This window comes from Salarias fasciatus, chromosome 20, assembly GCF_902148845.1.
Source record: "Salarias fasciatus chromosome 20, fSalaFa1.1, whole genome shotgun sequence".
Classification (NCBI taxonomy): Eukaryota; Metazoa; Chordata; class Actinopteri; order Blenniiformes; family Blenniidae; genus Salarias; species Salarias fasciatus.
The window spans coordinates 13513315-13533800 of NC_043764.1; the positions used below are offsets into that span (position 1 = coordinate 13513315).

General features: G+C 42.8%; 2 protein-coding genes across 9 annotated transcripts; one reads left to right on the plus strand and one right to left on the minus strand.

Moving 5' to 3' along the window:
• The first annotated feature begins 1781 nt into the window (after positions 1 to 1781).
• Positions 1782 to 8393, plus strand: pgd (phosphogluconate dehydrogenase). Its single transcript, XM_030118408.1, has 13 exons — positions 1782 to 1923; positions 2246 to 2321; positions 2414 to 2593; positions 2685 to 2750; positions 2836 to 2954; positions 3729 to 3798; positions 3887 to 4021; positions 4112 to 4301; positions 5689 to 5819; positions 6602 to 6735; positions 7021 to 7120; positions 7795 to 7917; positions 8166 to 8393. Exons 1-13 carry the CDS (start codon positions 1916 to 1918, stop codon positions 8283 to 8285), a joined length of 1452 nt encoding a protein of 483 aa, XP_029974268.1. The 5' UTR covers positions 1782 to 1915; the 3' UTR covers positions 8286 to 8393.
• A 5866-nt stretch (positions 8394 to 14259) lies between these two features.
• tardbpa (TAR DNA binding protein a) lies at positions 14260 to 19858 on the minus strand. 8 transcript variants are annotated; one of them, XR_003933716.1, is made up of 7 exons: positions 19077 to 19857; positions 18134 to 18297; positions 17904 to 18044; positions 17582 to 17776; positions 16692 to 16776; positions 15719 to 15865; positions 14260 to 14850 (listed from the first exon to the last, which is right to left on the minus strand). XR_003933716.1 is itself a non-coding variant. In XM_030118412.1 (6 exons), the coding sequence occupies exons 1-6, from the start codon at positions 19315 to 19317 to the stop codon at positions 15771 to 15773; spliced, it is 957 nt and encodes a 318-aa protein (XP_029974272.1). In that variant the 5' UTR covers positions 19318 to 19856; the 3' UTR covers positions 14923 to 15770. The 8 variants fall into 8 exon arrangements, 4 of the variants coding, with proteins under 4 accessions (XP_029974272.1, XP_029974270.1, XP_029974269.1 ...); XR_003933717.1 differs by having other exon boundaries at positions 17582 to 17752; positions 19077 to 19856; XR_003933715.1 differs by having other exon boundaries at positions 16656 to 16776; positions 19077 to 19856.
• Between the last annotated feature and the right edge of the window lie 628 nt (positions 19859 to 20486).

Sequence of the window (20486 nt, forward strand, 5' to 3'; positions counted from 1 at the left end):
TGTTCAGTTTTATTTTTTACACAGAAAACAATAGAAAAAATTTTTTTTTAAAGTCTCCATGATTATTTTTTTTTTGCACAGCTATAAAAACTCAAAAGTAGAAACACTATATAATATATAAAGTTAAATCAAACCACAACTGCATGTTTGATCACAGCTGTAAAAAAAAAAAAAAAAGACTTAAGAGTCTGAAATGGTTTTTGAACTGCTCATTCCTTTACTTTTGTTATCTGTCTTTCACACATATTGCAATATTGCACATTAAAAAATTAAATACTTCTATGCTGATCAGATAAAGCCAAGATTAAATTCTTGATCTCATTGGAGAAAATGTGAAACTGAAGTGTCAAAAAAAAAAAGCATTTTGAATCTACATTCCACCCTGTGAGGCTCTCCTCTCCTTCTTTTCCTCCTCTTGTTCTCTGGCTGTCATGCATGGTAAGAAGTTGAGATTTTAAACTGACCTAATGTGCAGAGTCATGTTCTCGTGATCTACCACAGATCCCCTGTGTCTGAACGCCGAGAAATCAGAGGAGTTCAAAATGTGAGATTTTTGTAGAGTATCTTTGTTTTCTCCTTTATTATGGAGGAATTTCAACATATATTCAAAAGCATATTAATTTGCAGGACATCACAGTGGTATGAAATATGAACAGATTAAAACAGAAGAAGAACTCAGAACCACACAGGGCCTTCAGGTCAGCTGACAGAGCTTGAAGCACCATTAAACCTCATCAGCTGTTTCTTCATTTTGTCTGGCAAAAGCTGCAATTCTTATCATACCCCAACGTTTTCTTCCAGCACAATTCTGTAAAGTTGTATTTTAATTGACGTAAAATGGCAAATTTTGGCCTCACTGCTGTATATTTAGAATAACAGTTTTTAAGGCAAAGGGTATTTAAAAAAAACTCTCTCTCTCTCTCTCTCTCTCTCACTCACTCTCTCTCTCTCTCTCTCTCTCTCTCTCACACACACACACACACAGGTAGAATTATAAATAAATAAGAAGTAAAGAAATACAAATAAATATATGGTCTCACCTCATAGTGACAAGGTTATGGTATCAAATACAGGTTGAGTCTTTCTGTGTGGAGTTTCCATGTTCTCCCTGTGTGGTGTGTCCATGCAGCACTGGGTACTCCACCTTTCTCTCACATCCCCAAATCATACATGTGTGGTTAATTTAGGTGACCCTAAATTTTCCATAGGTGTGTGTGCGTTTGTCTGTCTCTGTTTGTCCTGTGATGAACCGGTGACCTGTAAATGTCCTGCCCTCCCCCAGGGGATTGACTCCTGCACCCTGCACCCATACACAGCCTGAAACAATGCAGACGTGGGTGGGTGTACTTTTAAAACTGTTTCATTATCCGAGATATGCACCGTATGTATGTCTTTTATACAAATACCTGTAAGTCAGTAATTTTGCATAAGTATTAGCTAATGCAACTTTCCTTTTTGACATTCGGTGACCTATTTGAAAGCCTACTTATTTCACATGTCAGGAGATGCATCTTTAAAGCCTCGCACGGGGCTTGTTAGGTCCATCAACAATATTTGATGAAGTATGAAGCAGTTTTGAGTTGAACCTGGTTAAAGTTTCTTCCGAGTTCAGAGACGCTCTCCACGCCATCCACCATGTGTGGGTGTGCGATGACGTCAGAATGATTGACAGCCTACTCAGCCAATAGGAGAAGGGATCTTTTTCAGCTCAGGTCTCTGAACCAATCGGATTTCGCAACGGCGATGGCTTGAGCGCGCATGCCTCGCTCTGATTGGTGGACGCTGCGCGTGGGCGTGCGTAAGCCGCTCCGTCAAGTTGAGCTGAGAACGAGGAAGTGATCAGAAACCCGAGAGAGACGAGACGCGAGCCCGGCTGTCATTTGGAGACTTTGCGCTGACTTCGCCTGCAGAAACCATGCCTCAGTAAGTTCTCCACCCAACCGCGGCTCGGTTGCAGTTGTGTTCCAGTGATTGTGGAGTGTGTTGTGTTTTTGCTGAGAGTAATCTTCATTTTCTCATCTCGTGAGGCTACACTTTCCTATTCGTTCATTCGATCAGTTTCAGTGGGTTTTATGCTTAAAAAGTAAAGTTGCATTATTGAAATAGACTCCTGGAATCTTCGAGGTGTATTTTTACATTAATTTGTAATACAAATAATTAAAACACGTGGATTTAAAGCCACAGTAGTTCTTGTCGATGTCCACCCTGAAGCCAGACATTAATGTGATCCCTGTTGTTTCCACAGAGCAGACATTGCACTGATCGGTCTGGCCGTCATGGGCCAGAACCTCATCATGAACATGAATGACCACGGCTTCGTGGTAAGATGATCTCCTCTGACTCCATTCCAACTCCTCCTGGTAAGAGAGGAAAGCTGGCTCTCGCTCAGTCCTCACCGTGTCTGTCCAAACAGGTCTGTGCCTACAACCGGACCGTGTCCAAAGTGCACGACTTCCTCCAGAAGGAGGCGAAAGGCTCCAAGGTGATCGGGGCCGAGTCGCTGGAGGACATGGTGTCCAAGCTGAAGAAGCCCAGGAGGATCATCCTGCTGGTCAAAGCCGGACAGGCTGTGGACGACTTCATCGACAAACTGGTGGGTGGTTTTGCGCCGGCGGTGGCTCCAGATCGCTTGTGGCGATCTGACCAGTTTCATAGGGTTTGTGTTTCACTTTTCCAATTCTCAGGTTCCTCTTCTGGAGACTGGAGACATCATCATCGACGGAGGAAACTCTGAGTACAGAGACACAACAGTAAGCCTCATGATGCCGCTGAAGCTTTAAACTCCATATGTGTGACTGAGAATGTCCTCACCATTGTGGTTTTTGTGTCACACAGCGGCGGTGTAAGAGCCTGAAGGAGAAGGGCCTGCTGTTCGTCGGCAGTGGAGTGAGCGGTGGCGAAGATGGGGCACGCTACGGACCGTCACTCATGCCAGGAGGGCATAAAGAGGCCTGGTGAGGTGGAATTATTACACAGTAAAACTGATTGATTGCACAATAATTCTTGGTTGGAAAAACAGGAAATGGTCCAGTTACACTGTAGCAACATTTTAATGTAACATCTCCCACGATGTGTTGCCTGCAAATGCCAGTCAAAAAGACATTAAACCCCACGTGTGTCCAACATCTACTCATATGCCTCACCTGAAAAGGAGATGTGAGACACAAGATCTATCAGACTCAATGTTTCAGGGCAGCTAAAATCAGTCCAAAGAGCATCACACTTTATTTCATCCAAAGCAACATGCAACTGAAATTTTATGCAACACAAGCGAACAGCAGTGTGTTGCAGTAACAGCAGAGCTCAGTTTCTCCTCTTTTTGCTCAACAACTTTGAAGTAATATCCGTATCTCTGCCTCTTGACAGTTACTTGCATATCCATCCGCTGCATGAATTCACAAAGTGATGAGCAGAGATTTGACCACAGGAGAGACTAGTTCGATCAACCGGTTATTTGTATGATTCTTTTTGTTTTTCTTGGCCAAAATTGGAAAAGAATTGTTTTATTAGTTACTGGAAATGAATTCTCAGCCGTAGTAAGCTACAGTGTAATCTGATCGTTTCCAGTATTGGTGATTTCACCCTGTGTTCGTTCCTCACACAACAGGTACTGCTGGTACAGTGAGATCTGTGTTTGAAATGTAAATGAGTAAACGGTTCATTCACTGGGTCCCTTTGTTTCATTCACTCTCAATGTTTTTTGTTTTTTATCGTTTGTTTTTTTAAAGGCCTTACATAAAAGACATCTTCCAGAGCATCGCTGCGAAGGTTGGAACAGGGGAGCCGTGCTGTGACTGGGTGAGTGGAGCGTGTTCATGCACTGATTATTGAGGACGTAGCAAACGTTTTCACGTCGTCTCTCGAACATTGTGCTTTTCCCCGGCAGGTTGGAGATGAAGGTGCCGGTCACTTTGTGAAAATGGTCCACAACGGCATCGAGTACGGAGACATGCAGCTGATCTGTGAAGCCTATCACCTGATGAAGGACGTTTTGGGGATGGACCATGATGAGATGGCACAGGTGAGCTGTGGCAGAAAAGATTTGGGATATGATGTAAAAAAGAAAAACATTACTGATTTTGTTTTCCCCCCCTTGCGATGAAACATTCAGGTCTTTGACGAGTGGAACAAGACAGAGCTGGACTCCTTCCTGATCGAGATCACTGCCGACATCTTGAAGTACAGAGACTCCGACGGCAAACACCTGCTGCCGAAGATCCGCGACAGCGCCGGACAGAAGGGCACGGGGAAGTGGACGGCCATCTCGGCCCTGGAGTACGGCACGCCCGTCACCCTGATCGGTAAGAGGAAGAAACCGGCTTTCACAGTAGAAGGAAGTATCCCGTTTCCTTCTCTGGTCCTCCACGGTTGTGCTCTCAGTAAACTGTGATCATCGCGATTACGCAGCACAATACCTCAATACCTTACATCACACCTGCTAGGAGTTCAGCAGGGTGTCAGCAAATCGGAGGGCGGCGGGCCAAATGTGTGTCGGGTGAATGTGCAACTTGGAGTTGACACTCAGCCAGCGAGCCTCCATGAGGGAACGTGATCGATATGTGTCTGCCTGTAAGGAGATTGAAAAAGCTTTTCCAACTCTGCGCTCATCTCAGGTGACATAACCGGGATTTGGCTTTGCTCTTTGCTGCCGTTGCATGAGAGTCTGTTTCATGAACCGCGGGGGGATTATTATTCCAGCAGGTGTCTGAATGTGAGCAGGGTCAAACGCCTGCGCCTGGCCCCGCCGTCATCCTGCAGCAGAGACGCACAACGACAGACACACAGCCAGAGTTTCAGGATTTCCCCACCGAGCCCTGATCTTAACATAATCAGATCTATACGGGTTCACATTAAGAGACTGAATAATGAGAAAAACACCACATCCACAGAAAATCTGTGCTCAGTTCTCCCAAGAAAAGAATCTGCATTCAAGTTCCTTCAAAAAACTGCAAGTGAGCAGAGAAGAAGTGAAGGCAGAGGGAGAGGAAGTGATGATGGTGCTTTGAAGGCCAAAGGTCATCACACTAAATACTGACGTCTCTCCTTGTAAATCACTTTGAAGTGATACAAATAAGCTTTTCCCGACGTATCAACCTGAAACTTGGTCACCGTACGTTAGATATGAAGCTCTCTCCTCATTTATTTAACCTGGTTGCGTCTCTGATGCTGTTGTTATGGGGGAGGGGGTGGAGGAGGGGGGTGGGGCGGCGGCACAAAGCCTCTCATTGTGTGCGAAGTGAGCTCGTCAGCGTGCGGCTGTACAATACACTCCGATGACTTTCTGTCCCAAACAAGGAAAACAGCGGTCACAGAAACCGTCTCTGTCCGTTGCATCACAGTGGATTTTTTTTTTTTTGCAAGTCATGCTGAACCGACAGGTTCCCCTCCTCGTATCTAAACACGGACGAGAGGAAAAGATCTGTTATCCTTTCTGAAACTGAGCTGACACGCCTGCTATAAACACATTATTACCAGCACTGCTGAGTCACGCTGGCCCTTGGACGTTGCCTCCGTGCTGGCACGGCGCCATGAGCTCCACGTCCAGAGTGACGGTTTGCTGTGAGAATCAACTGTTGGGCTCACTGCTGTTTTTCTGTTCCACACACACAAACAATGTGACGCGCGCAGAGCGCTAACTGAGCGTGTCTCTGCTCGTCTTTGTCTCATCTCCTCCCCTCTGTGCCTCAGGTGAGGCTGTCTTTGCCAGATGCCTGTCCTCTCTGAAGGATGAGCGAGTGCAGGCCAGCCGCAGCCTCTCGGGGCCGCAGGGGGTCAAATTCAGCGGCGACAAAGCGGCCTTCCTGGAGGATATCAGAAAGGTAGAACTCAGTTCATTTGATGCTACTTTAGAAACCCGGTTAGCATTTTTTTATTACTTTTAATCAAATCCAGGTGACGTCAGGAGCCCAGTGTAGCCTCTTGATATCCCATTCACCATTATTAAATGAGTAAATCAACCAAGTTACCAGCAACGTTTCCACTTGGGCATCAGATTGAAAATAGCAGACTCCACGGGCAACATAATGAGGCCTCCTGAAGCAAAACTTGATTTTAAATGTGTTCATGATTCATCTAAATACTTATTGTACTTGTTATTTATTTGTTAAACAAGACCTGGCAGCATTGTTCCTGCAGGGCCTGTTCTGGAAACAGTGGTTACAGCAGTACAAAGGGTTTTAAAAAGGGAATGTTATTGTCTTCTGAAAAGATGCCAGTAAAGAAAGAGATCCTTTGTGAAAATGTGTGATTTATAAGAGTGACTATTGGTGTGAGAGGATCATTCTTATGATTGTTCAGAAGTTTCCCTTGAAAAGATAAACATCCTATGATAGAATGACTGGAGGATTTTAAAAATGCTTTGATATTTACTCCATTTCAGTAAAAAGCAGCTCATGATGCATAAATTAAGGATGATGCTGGAATGTACAATCATAATCAGCTGGGCTGCGAATGGAGCACTGCAACTTATTTGTAGGGGAAAACAATTATTTTAAAAACTGTACGAGTAGTAGAGTGGTTAAATGTGGTTCCTCCTCCTGTGGATAGTATTTCACTGATATGATTCAGAAAGCTGAAGCTGGTGTGTGTTGTCTCCGTCCAGGCTCTCTACGCCTCCAAGATCATTTCCTACGCGCAGGGCTTCATGCTGCTGCGGCAGGCGGCCAAAGAGTTCGGCTGGTCGCTCAACTACGGCGCCATCGCCCTGATGTGGCGAGGCGGCTGCATCATCCGCAGGTGAGCTTCACCTCAGACGCCTTCCTGAAGACCGTCGCAGAACCCTTCACCTGCTTCCCTGAAGGAAGTGTTGGGAGTGTTTTTCCATCTCTTACCTGTAAGAGAAAAATGAGGAAGTGCTGATTGTGACACTGGTGGTTTTGTGTAATCTGACACTCGTTGCATTAATCAGGCATAAAACCTCCTTGATTCAACGTTCACACTCATCTATTTGAATTCAGTAAGATAAGACACAATCGGTGCATGTCCATTTTATTTATATCTGCTCTCTGCTCTTCTCTCCAGTGTCTTCCTGGGTAAAATCAAGGAGGCGTTTGACCGAGACGCCGAGCTGCAGAACCTGCTGCTGGACAACTTCTTCAGTAACGCTGTGCAAGAGTGTCAGGTATGAGGAAGGACGGTGGACAAATCAGCCCGCTTCCTCTTAGGAAAGCAAAGACGTGAAGCAACATGAGGAGTTGTGGGTGTAACAATCCAGTCTGAGATGCTCTTCAGAGCAGAAGGATTTCCAACCAAGTCTTTTTTTTTTTTTTTTTTTTTTGGGCATGTTAAGGTTGAGGAAAAGACACATTGGAGTCGGACTCAAAACACAAGGGCTTAAGAAGCACAAAAACAAAAGTGGCTGCATAATGAAATGCTGGCTTAATTATTTTTAAAACTCTAAAGATGTAATTTCCCTTAAAATCAAGAGAGCTCAAACCCCCATGAATCTTTGAGTGCTCTGGATTGAACTCAGTCATGTTTTGATCTCTGAACATTCATCAACAACAACTAAAGTCTTTCTCAGGACAGGAGCTCCTATTGTTCCTGCTTTATACAGAAGCTAATCAGATAAATACGTACACAGACTATAAGGTCGAATTATTAGAGATCCATGTCTGCATTGTATACTACACACACACACACACACACACACACACCTGTTGACAGACATTAGAGGCTCACTGTTTGACATGCGTTCACCTTTTCTCCCGTTTTGTTTTTTTCGTGACCTTAAAGTTAAAAAGTGTTCCAAGAGAAAGCTGCGCTGAAACAGTATCTATTCCTCGCTGCTTCCAGGAGTCGTGGCGCCGGACGGTCAGCACCGGCGTGCAGCACGGCCTGCCCATGCCCTGCTTCACCACCGCTCTGTCCTTCTACGACGGCTACAGGCACGAGATGCTGCCCGCCAACCTGCTGCAGGTAAACACCGCAGAGCATCAGAGCAGAGTATGAGGGCTGTGGGTGTTGGGATCTGTGGGGTTGAAGGTCCCGACTTGTCTGTAACGATCCTGTTATGTCTGTATTGGAATGATTGATACAGTTTTATCAGAAAAATCTTAATTTTGGAGGGTTTAAATGAGAGCTTTATCTTCATCAGTTTTAACCTGATCTACCAGAGAGCAGTTGGTTTTGTGTCTTGGGTTGATGGCTGTTTTGTGCTCTCACAGGCTCAGAGAGACTACTTTGGAGCCCACACATACGAGCTGCTGTCCAACCCGGGTCACTTCATCCACACCAACTGGACCGGCCACGGCGGAAATGTCTCCTCTTCATCCTACAATGCTTAAAAATGAGATTCACGGTTAATTAAAAAAAACAGACAAAACAAACAAAAAGCTACACACCTGAAAATGACCAGCAAGAGAAGAACACCTTGTTACAAATCATTCCACCTTTACGACCTCGACTGAACGTTCTGAACAGTCCAGCGAGCCCCTCTAACCCCCCCGACCAGCCCATCGCCCCTCTCACAGACTTGTTGCGGCTTTATTTATCAAGAAGTGGAACCATAGATGTGTGTGTGTTGTAAACTGTCTCCTGCCTGTGTGTTTTATGTAGCGACGGTCACTGGAGAGGGAGCAGAAGTGTTGACTCCACCTGTACGCCATGTTTTCTATCAGGCCGCCGTTCAGCAGTCATGCTGGGCGAAGGGTTCACGGTGTTAACACTGGATTAAGGTGAACCGTTGCACTGTGCTGTATTAGGCTAAATAAAGACTTCAATCCCTTTATAATTAGCTTGTATGGTCCTTACTCTGTTGCCGCCGTAAACAGGATTGAGGTGCGTTTGTGTGTCTGCGAAGCTAAATAAGGAAACGCATTACAAAACATGGCCGGCATGTAAACATGGGGGGTGTCCCCCCCCATGGTAAAAAATATTTAAAATTCTTTAACTGTTGGTGCATCAAAGTAAATTTTACAACATCTTTTTAAAAGTTGCAAAAAAAACTCAACTGTTTTTGTTTCATTATGGTCTGTCATGGTGCAACAACGACAAAACACGATGTGCTGCAGTTTCAGTGAGTGTCCAGCAGGGGGCTCCAACACTCAGACACGAGTGTGTGAAGAACCAAAGCAAATCATGCAAGTTATGCAAATGAGAAGGCTTTAAAGGAAGGTTTTTGTCATGATAAGCAAAAGGGGAAAAGGAAAAAGAGAAAATACAGGACGAGACTATTTAATTTTATATATATATATATATATAAAAAACTTATATATATATATATATATATATATATATTTTTTTTTTTTTTTTTTTTTTTTTATGAAATTTAACTACCGGTAATGAAAGTCAGACATTGCTTTTCAACCATGCTTCAATAGAATTATTACAAGCCTGGACAAAAATGTTGATACCCCTAGAAAAGACTGAAAATGCTGTGACCAAAGGGACGTGTCAGTCCAAGGTGTGTCCACTAATTAGCATCACAGGTGTCTACAATCTTGTAATCAGTCAGTGGCTCATATATAGGACGACAGGGAGTCACATGAAGTGTACCACCCTCAACATGGAGCAGAGGGAGCAAAGGAAAGAGTTGTCTCAGGAGATTAGAGAGGAAAAGGCCATAAGACTGTCTCCAAGCAGTTTGATGTTCCTGTGACTACAGTTGCACATATTATTCAGAAATTCAAGATTCATGGAACTGTAGCCAACCTTCCAGGACGTGGCCGCAGGAGGAAAATTGATGATCAATCAAAGAGATGGATAATACGAATGGTAACAAAAGAGCCCAGAAAAAGTTCTTAAAGAGATTAAAGGTGAACTTCAAGCTCAAGGAACATGACTGAACATCAGATCGCACCATCTGTCGTTGTTTGAACCAAAGTGGACTTCATGGGAGATGACCAAGGAGGACACCATTGTTAAAAATGAATCGTAAAAAAGTCAGACTGGAATTTGCCAAACTACATGTTGACAAGCCACAAAGCTTCTGGGAGAATGTCCTATGGACGGATGAGACAAAAATGGAAGTTTTTGCCAAGGCATGTCAGCTCTGTTCACAGAAGGAAAAATGAAGCATATCAAGAAAAGAACACTGCCCCTGCTGTGAAACATGGAGGAGGCTCTGTTATGTTCTGGAGCTGCTTTGCTGCATCTGGCACAGGGTGTCTTGAATCTGTGCAGGGTGCAATGAAATCTTAAGACTATCGAGGGATTCTAGAGAGAAAAGTGCTGCCAGTGTCGGAAAGCTTGATCTCAGTCGCAGGTCATGGGTCTTGGAACAAGACAGTGACCCAAAACACACAGCTAAAAACACCCAAACACCCCACATCTTCGGAAGGAGCTGAAACATGCCGTCTGGAAAAGGCCTTTCCAACCTGAGGCAACTGGAGCAGTTTGCTCAAGAGGAGTGGCCAAAGTACCTGCTGAAAGGTGCAGAGTCTCACTGACAGTTACAGGAATCGCTTGATTGCAGTGATGCCTCAAAAGGTTGTGCAAATAAATATTAAGTTAAGGGTACCATCATATTTGTCCAGGTCTGTTTCATGAGTTTATTTTTTAAAATAATTATGCTGAAGCATGGTTGAAAAGCAATGTCTGACTTTCACTAGTTAAATTTCATCGATTTTTTTTTTTATTTATCATTACTTTTGTTAGATTCACATTATATCTATGTATCTGGAGAACAACCGTTAAACAGGTCAACGGATTTTTATTCCATTTTTAATTTTGCTTCAAAACCTTGTGTTTCTCCAAAGGAACATTTCAATCCGCAGTTTGAAGTGCAACTTAAATCACACAGATGTTTCAATATCCCATTATTTAAAGTATACTTCACATTTTTCTGTGTTTAAAAAATTCGATGGCCTGGCTATTTTTATTTTTAGAGATGAATATATTCTGGAGCTCCATACAGTTTTCTTAGAGGTGGGATGAATAACTCTTTTAATTATAAAGGTTGCAAAAGTGAGGTAGATTTCCATAATCTCTGGTTTTTCTGTTTTTATTGTTAAGAGGAAGTTTTTTTTTTGTCAGTCATGTTCTTTGCATGCTTACGTGACATTTTTAGAATTTATCGGTATTCATTAATTTATGTTTAATGAGTAATGGATGCATGGAGGTGATTTGGTTTAAACAGGCACAAATAAACAGAATCAGTGAACTACTTCTGGATGTCGGGTCCTATGACACACAGTTTAGGCACCCAAACAAAAACCTTGTTCCAAAAACCAAAGAGGAGCATCAGCGTTTTAAAGCAAAAGCAGCAGCTGCTCTCTAACAGACTCCTCAGGAGACCCACAGCCCGCAGCGGTGTGTGTGTGTGTGTGTGTGTGTGTGTGTGTGTGTGTGTGTGTGTGTGTGTGTGTGTGTGTGTGTGTGTGTGTGTGTGTGTGTGTGTGTGTGTGTGTGTGTGTGTGTGTGTGTGTGTGTGTGTGTGTGAGACAGCTGTTACTACACTTGCACTTAAACAGGAAGCAGCCTCACCTGAGCTGCACTGCCTCTGGTTTCAGTTTGACCCTTTAGTGAAACTTCAAAGCCTCCTCACCTCCTCGTGTGAAACACCGTCATGTATCTGCTCATGCGATCGGGCCTCGCTGGCAGCCGCTGGTTGTTAATGAGTGCCGACGCCACAGAGAGGTCGCTCCGTGCAGGTGGAACATTAGAGCAGTGGCTCATCAGCACACAGAGCAGAGACACACCCTGCAGCTGCTTTATGAACCTGGACCACAAGAACAGCTCATTTTCACTGAGATCAAACACTCTTTTCCTGATATTACCAATCTGATGAATGACGCTCTGTTGAAACACACTCTATTATTGGCACATGGCATTTCCTCTTTCATAAAGAACTGTACGAGAGCAGAAATCCATTGCATGTTATTAACTGGTCAGATGAGAACTCCCCACATGTGATTCCTCTACACAACATGAAGACCTTGGGATAAGAACAAAGATTCGTTTATGATGGCCAAGCTGCTCCTTTCTATCTGAACAGGTGTTATCTATCTGAGGAGGAAGTCAAGGCGTTTCTATATGGATGCAAAAGGTTGTACGAAGTCAGAACAACACTGTGGGAATACAAGCGCAATATAGTCAATTATAGGTTATCAGTGTGGCTAAACACTCAAATGTGAATATAAATTGCTGATACAACATGAGTCTGTTGTTGTAGAATCACCTCCAACATTTATGAAAATTATGGCGATACGTTCAATGAAAAGACTCATTTTATGTCTTTAATTTAAATCACAATATATGCATTTGACATGTACCTCCAAGAAATAAACTGCAACTTGTCATTACTTGACTTTTACTACAGACTGCAGTGTGACTTCTCTCTGAAGGTCATGTTATCTGCTTCTCCAGTCAGTCTGTGTTTAGTTTGGCTTTAGCAGATGCTGCTCGATGGATTTTGGTACTGATTTTTTTTTTCCAGTTCTCATCTGTTATATTGAACTATGATCTTCCTCTTTTCTGCCTGGAGATAAGATCAAGTAGTAATAATGAGTCACTGACAGTTTTTAAGTATTGGTACGTCCTCCTGGGGAGAATCTCATTGACTTCTGTAGTGAGAAAATGAGCAACTTCTTTTCCTCCAAGCAAAATGAACATGGCGATCACTACTGTCAGTGTCTCATCTTCAGCACAAAATACATTAACATATCCCCAAGAGTTGTTTATTTCACTACGCTTGTTACAAACCTGAACAATCCAGAATATCAGGACTATTTGTTATTTACAAGCTCCAAGTGGTATTTTGCTGTTTACTGCTTTTTTTTAAGGATAAACGATCCTGGAGTTACTGTCGTGGATTACAGAGGACTGTAAAATGACTTGAACAGCTCGGGAATGACGATCCTCTCCATCTGTGCTCGACAGCAAAGAGGAAACAGCAAAGCTCGTTAGAAGTTTCCCTTTGATACTGATTAAGAGTCTGTCCTGAATGCAGATGTTGAAATGTGATTGTGAACAGACTGATCAGAGCAGACAGTAAACTCAGCTCTAATCTCATTTTGTCACAAAAGAACAAATAATGGCAGCTCCAAGTAAATGTGGTGATACGTTCAGTCACTACATTTCATCAGGTAATCCTGGATACAGACGGTTATGAAATCATTTGTTGCATTAAATGATTCACCTGGTGATCTTTGTGTGAAATGTTCAGGGATCTTGTCCATTATAAATAAACCACCCTCTCAGATGCTGATCTGATTTGGGTTTCGCTTGCAGAAGATTTACTATTGAATGATTTTGCATGTGTAATAATGAAACTCATTATTTTGACATGAAAGTACAAGTTCAAAGAAAATGCTGTTGATTGATTCATTGGATAAATGGAAATATTTGAACTTAAAACTGTTTAATGGTCACAATTTAAGTTTTTTTTATTATCATTATTACTTGGTTTTTTTTTTTTTTTCTTTTTACAATTTTAGGAATTGTAAAGCATGTATTCAGGAATATATCTCAGTAAGAAGCTTTCAGAAAACACTCGTCACATCCTGAAAAACAGACAAAATCTTCCCAACCTGCTCCAAGACAGAGAAACCACCTCCAGCCCTGTGTGAACAGAGGGTTCCCACGCTGCTCACGGTGATTTTTATGGTTAATGGCTCGTTTTTGGGGTCATTTACTAATGAACAGTTTCTCTTCAGGGTGATAGTATGCCAGCCTATAACATGGACACAGCGCCCTCTGGAGGACTACATCGGACTAGCACAACTGTCAGCTCATTAACACAAATATCATATAGATTGACTTCTTTCTAAATACACATCCATCTTAATAAAAACCTGTGATGGAGCTGCAGAGATATGAACTAAAATTATATGCAGCTACTACAAAAGTTCCAAGAACCCAGTAAATATGTTCAATCTTTTACATATTCTATCAAAAACTTCATAGAGCACTATTCACAAGCAAAACAATTTATGAATTAAGGCTTTAAAACCGTTACGTCTGTTTAGGATCTTCTAAGTGGATTATTTGATTCATGGTTTTATCAATAAACTATGGGATTACATCCAGCCGTGTTTATGTTTAGCTGAGTTATGTAGTGAAATTCATCTGTAAACTGGTTAAAGTGATAGAAACAAAACATCTCAATGTTTCACAGCAAGTCTGCTGGATGCTGCTACAGACAAAACAATCCAACTCCAGCTCTTATCATCTCAACATACTGGTCCAAATCTAAGAAAATAAACTATAAATATGGCAAACTATGTGTAGACCGATCAGATTAAATACTCAAAGTGCAGCGAAGCTACAGCCGGAGCTCAAGCAAACAAAAAACAAACTTATCTACATTGAGAGACGACAGATGATTAAAAACTCCAAACTTTTATTTTTAAAACGCAATGCTAATAATTCAATTACACAATGTGCTGATTCTTGCTGGCATGTTCAGAAAGTCTCTTTAAAAACTCAGTCAGCTGATACATTTCAACCACTTAAAACATTCATGATAGACAAAATAAGAACACATCTGATCACGTCAATACCCTTTTATGACCACACTGATAAAACAACTGAGTCGGGGACACTTTCATAGGTTATCAGTGAGTGTTGGGAGGTAAATGAATAAAGCATCAAATGAGAACAAATTGAGAGAGGACGACAAGCGATCTGCTTCCGGGAGGCAGATGTGACTTTGGTCCGAATTGTGACATCTGTGGGTATGAGGGGAAAATACCTCCGTCTGATTAGGTAGGTCCGCTCTAATATTGGATTTGGGGATGGTCCGAGGTTTCTTGCTAGTGAGGTGGAGAAGATCCTTTTCTGGATTAAGGCAGTCGTGCAGCAATCCCAATGCGGTTTGCGGCGGCACCCCCAACAAAGTCTTCGTCTTCCTGCTTTACTGACTCCCACCTGGATTCAGGCGAAAACCTGGCCTTTCCATGTCCGAGGACCCTATACATGTGAATTAAAGTGTTGGCATTTCAATTACTGTGCGGTCAAAAATAAGTCACTGTCAACAGGGTATCATACCTATTCAAAGTCAGTTTTATTTCAGACTTCCCTTTGAGTCACAAAACATAGAAAATGCATTCGTATCCACTTCAAACAGACTTTCAAATGGGAGCCGGCCAAACATTCACCACATCAGCCTCTGAGCCCACTCGCAAACTTCCAACACGCTTTCAGTGTTTCTCCCCACACAGACTTCACGAACACAAAGTCACATTTTCACACATAGAGAGAGAGAGAGAGGGTGGTGACAAGGAAGGGGAGAGGGAAAAAAAGCACACAACCAAACAGCAAACAGCATTCACATCAAATCAGACAGCAAGAGAAAGCTACAAAAGGACACAACTACTCATAGCACTTGACATTTTCTGTGATTAATTTTTTTTTTTTTTTTTTCAGAATTAAGGTAGGCAGAAAGCGATGAGAGAAAGCGGAGACCTTAGGGATCTCCAGACGCAATAAATGTCCTTGTGAAGACCACTGGGACCACACTCGTACGTGATTCTTCCTCTCACACTCGCACAAAAGCCACAGGTTCTTCTCAACTCTTGCAGGCATTTGTCTCTTTACGAAAAGAAGGAAAAAAAAAAAAAAAAACTCTCTTGCACAGACAGTCCTCCTCACACGTGCTTCCTTTCACTTTGCTCTCCCGCTCGTTCGCTCGCTCGCTCGCTCACTCTCACTCGGTCCAACACCAATCCCACTCATCGATCTCGAAAAGCGACAAGAGCAGACAAAGATTTCTACATCCCCAAAAAGGGAAAAAATTGTTTTTAAAAAAAAGGGGAGAGGAAAAAAAGACAACACCCACCGTCTAACACAGTATATGCAGAGTGAAGCTGTGTTCTTGGATGACAAAGCATTTACACATGGGAGGAGGGGAACTGATACTGAGATCTGTCGAACATTGCAGCCAATGAGGCGCTTCCTCCCGGGAAATTGGGAAAGAGTTGGTGAACTGCAGAAGAGACTTTCATGAAGGCGATTCCAAAAGATATCAAACAAAAACAAACAAGATACAATCAAATGCATACATATATCTATACTTGTACTAAAGCCCACTTAATGTGGGCCTGAAGGGGAGGAGGGGGCTCTCGAGATGCTCGTGCATGGATATAAATATTTATCTTGCATGCACAGTCATCTTTGTGAAGCCTTTTTCTCAAAAACAAAAGGTAAGCGTGGCATTTCCACTAGCAAACTAATCTCTTCACCCATTCAATGCATGACTACAGAATCAGTCACTCAAGTATAAATCTTTTTAACAAAATAAAAAGGCAGTGTTTTTTTCTTTTGTTTTGTTCAAATAATACAAACTTAAGATACAAGCTGCTCCACCCTGACGGTATACTTACCAGATTAGTCTAATAGCAACTGAAAAGATAAATTTGCAGCCGTCTACATTCCCCAACTAGAAGACTTGGTCTCCATTGAGGTGCCAAAGCCGGAGCTGAAGCTGTTGGAGGCCGTGTTAGTGCCTGCAGCCCAGCCCAGGCTGGCCGAGCTGGGACTGCTGTAACTGGTGCTAGCCGAGCTGTAGGTCTGGTCTCGGGTGGTCGTGGCCGTGCCTGCCGCTGTGGTTAGACCCTGCTGGTTAGCCAGCATGCCCATCATTCCCCAACTGCTCTGCAGCGCTGCCTGTGCGGCGGCCACCATTGCTGGATTAAGGCCGAGAGCCCCAAAGTTAACTCCTCCACTACTGCTGCCCAGCCCCCCACGACTACTGCCATAACCCTGGCTGAACCCACCGGCACCAAACCGCCCTCGATCCATCATTTGCCTACTATTATTGTGTTTGGGCTCAGCGTTGGAGATGTGCACGCTGACACCCTTGACGATCAGGTCTTCTCCACACAGGGCTTGGGCGACCTGTGGAAAAACAGATGAGATGGAGATTACCTCCCCTTTATAGGCTGATATCACAATCGATGTTTTGATCTCATTCTTGCAGAGTGTTGGAGGAAAAACCAATTCACATTTCGGTGTCAGTATTCAAGAAGCAGAGTGCTGTGTGTGTGTATAGGGGATTAAAACAAAGAAGAATCATAACTACTGAGGGCCTAACAGTCTGAGCAGGACAGAGCGAGTGTAGACTACTCTATAGTCCCAAAGAGGAACTGTGCTTAGCGCTGTAACGGAGCTCCTCTCTCAGCTGCGTTTTGTTGATTTACACAGCAACAGGTGAAGGCAGCGTGGAGCAATGTGTGATTTCTTTTCCTTCTATGGAAACTCAGACAAGCAACAGGTAACTAATCTGAGAGAGAGTAGGTGGTGCAGCTGTGGCTTCTCACCCATTTAAAAGACACCGTTTGACCCGTTACTACTGCTGATTTCAGCACAGAAGTGTGACTGAGCTGTCTCAACAGCACAACAACAAGCTGCTGTGTGGGAAAAGGAGCGAAATGCTACAAATCCACATGAAGCTTCCAGCGCTGAGCGCGATCAGCCTCTCTTTCACTGCTGTGAATATGATTTTTTTTTTTACTCCCTGTAGCCTGTTGGCCTTGGATTATGGTCAGGCAGCAGCATTCTGGCTCCATCACAATCCAACATCAACATATCAACTCCAACATGATGCCACCCTTACCGTACAGTTCTTCCTATTCCCATTTAAGATCATATTTAGAAGTTAATGCATAATATAGCGGTTGTTCACATGAATGGAGACTCTCACCTGATCGTCGGCAAACGTGACAAAAGCAAACGCCCGGAAAGGTTTAGGGATGAAGACATCTGTGACTTCACCATACTGCATGAAGTACTGCCTCAGGTCATCAGTTGTCATGTCCTCTGTGCAGCGGCCAACAAATATTTTACGGCTTCTCAGGGGCTCATCTGGACACGCCTGAGAAAACCAAGAAGCACCACCCTGTTTAAAACAATCCACATAGATATTTATGCTTTTTAAATGAAGACCAGAAGATTGAGCTTTGCTCCATTTATTCAAAACTGAACAATGGAGTCTTAAAAAGTGCTGAACATAGTGCAGACTGTACCTTTGAGTTGGGAAGTTTGCAGTCGCACCATCGTCCATCGATCATGTGTCTCTGAGCGATGACTTTAGCTTGAGTCTCATACTCGGTGAAGCGCACAAACCCAAAGCCTTTTGAGTTGCCGGTCTTTGCATCTCTCTTGACCTGAGGAGAGAGAGCGAGCGAGCGTCACCACTGATAGCATATTCTCATTACAATCAGAGCTTATCAAAAGACGGATGAGACGTCAGTACCTGTACCATGATGACCTCCCCAAAGGTACTGAAATAATCTTTCAGGTCTTGCTCTGTTGTTTTCCAAGGCAACCCGAGGACAATGAGATCTGATGTCTTCTGAAAGCCCCTTTTAATTTTCACAGCTGAGGCAGCATCAATTTCTTCCATCTTCCTTTTGTTATCTGTGAAGAAAAGAAACACACCATATATCAGTAAAACTCTTCATCACGTCGGCATTTAAATGTGAAGCCTGTGAATTGAAGATGGTGAGATACAGCATATATGCACCACGTGGGCCAGTTCAATGTGTAAATCCACTGACAATAGCGAACAACAGGGTTCCACTACTAAATTTGAATTAAAAAGACTCTTTCAGCGGCTACCCCTCCGAGTTTACCGCAGTGGCTTCCTTCATCGTTACAGAAAATGATGCTTTTATGGGTAACTAACAACTCCAAATTGTTCAAAAGTGAATGCATGCATGTATGTTTGTTAGTCCTGTGATTGACAAGATCTTTCCAGGGTGAATCCTGCCTTAAAGTCAGATTGCGTCAGCTCCAGAGCCTCTAAAGTATATAAAGTGGTATAAAAGTTCAAATCATTTATTGAAAGTAAAAAACGACACATAACTATAAGTTAGTACTAATGTTTTTTTTTTTTTTTAATTTTCTCACTACTTTTCACAGTGTAGTTAACTGGGATCATGTTAGACTGCATTGATTGTGTGGTGAAAGATGTGTTACTCCTTTGTGTGTATTTTCAGCTTTTTCTAGTCCTTATTTTTTTTTTGGGGGGGGGGTCTTTAAGTTGCCATATTAACGAACTCGTGAGAAACAATAGAAGCTCATTTGCTGGAGAAACCCTGATTGATTATTTGCTCTGCTTCAGATCAATGGACTCAGCTTTTACGAAAACATTGGTAAAAAATAAATAAAATGCTACTTACAAACCAAATCCTCACCTTTGGGGTAGTTGACGACATAGACCAGATTCCCCCAGTCGTTCTCGGGAGCATGCAGGACCCCCTCGACCAGCCGGACCCCCCTCATGCACTGGGACTCCGGGTTTCTGTAGCGCAGCCCGCAAGCCCCTGGAAACTGAGCCGCCACCGACGACAGCAGCACCGTCCCGTCGTCCTCCGAGGGGATCTCCATGGGCTCCTCATTTTCGTCCTCAGCTACCCGAATGTACAGCTCGGACATAGTATCCAGGATGGCCGATTGCTGATCCAGCTTGATGAATTAGTGTTACAACACCGAGACAAACACAATCACTCTCACACACGCGCGCTAGCCGGAGCCGTCGATCCGAGCTCAAGTTTTGCCAGAGGAAGCAAATTCAACTCGAAGATGGTGAAACACAGAGAAACTGTACGAACTACACGCTTCACAACTCGCCAAACACTCAATATCTGGCGGCCATGAGACCTGGACGTATTCTTTACTGCTAACGACGCGCGTAAACAAGTTAGCACGCTAGGTAGCTAGCTAGCTAGCTAATGAGCTAGCAAAATCGAGACGAATGTAAAATGAATGAGCATCCAGCAGCGCGCGGAGTTCACTCGCGACAAACACCCTTGTTTGGTCTGCGAGCGAGGGGCCGAAAAACCTGCTAAAATAAAGACACTAGCGACTGATTTTATTCTACGAACATTAGACTCCAAACCGTGAGAGCAGACTGAACATACCTCCGGCTGCACGCGGCTAACCTCTGTCACCTCGAGCCAGCTAACAAAATGGCTGCTGCGCGAGGATCGCTCACCTTGTAAGGATGGCGTCATCCAGCTGGGAGGGATTTTTAATTCCCCAAAAAATATAATCTAGAATTTAGTCCTGCACATTATTATTATTATTATTATTATTATTATTATTATTATTATTATTATTATTATTATTATTATTATTATTATTATCTGCAGCTTCATATATTTGAAAAGAATTTAAATGGGGATTAGAAATATTCCTGTAATAATGTATTAATCAAATATCAAAGTCATAGCATAAATTAGTGTAACTATTTACTAAACTTATCTTTGTTTAGGTGGTCACATATAACCCAATCTCCTCTTGTGGACAACACCAGCAAAGTCTTTCTTTGTGGAGTATATGATGAAAATGTCTATATTTTCACAAACTGAATTATGACAATATCAACATAAAGTCAATTTTAATGATACCTTCTGGTGCAAAATAGAATCAGACACAAAAATATTTTATTGATCCCCAAAGGGAAATTCCTTTGTGTCACAATTGCTCCTATTCAAAGATCCAAAGAAAGTAGGAAAGCAGAAAACATATCAATCAATATAACATAAGTACACAATGGTGTAATATGGTGAAATGTAAAAAAAAAAACAAAAAAAAAACACCCT

Excerpts from the sequence above, each read along its gene's own strand:
- pgd (XM_030118408.1), top strand. Across the intron at positions 2,322-2,413 it reads TGAATGACCACGGCTTCGTG|GTCTGTGCCTACAACCGGAC; the intron begins GTAAGATGATCT and ends CTGTCCAAACAG. Across the intron at positions 7,121-7,794 it reads ACGCTGTGCAAGAGTGTCAG|GAGTCGTGGCGCCGGACGGT; the intron begins GTATGAGGAAGG and ends CGCTGCTTCCAG.
- tardbpa (XM_030118409.1), bottom strand. The coding sequence starts at position 19,317 with ATGTCCGAGCTGTACATTCGGGTAGCTGAGGACGAAAATGAGGAGCCC. Across the intron at positions 18,298-19,076 it reads TGTCGTCAACTACCCCAAAG|ATAACAAAAGGAAGATGGAA; the intron begins GTGAGGATTTGG and ends TTTTCTTCACAG. Across the intron at positions 18,045-18,133 it reads GGGAGGTCATCATGGTACAG|GTCAAGAGAGATGCAAAGAC; the intron begins GTACTGACGTCT and ends CTCTCTCCTCAG.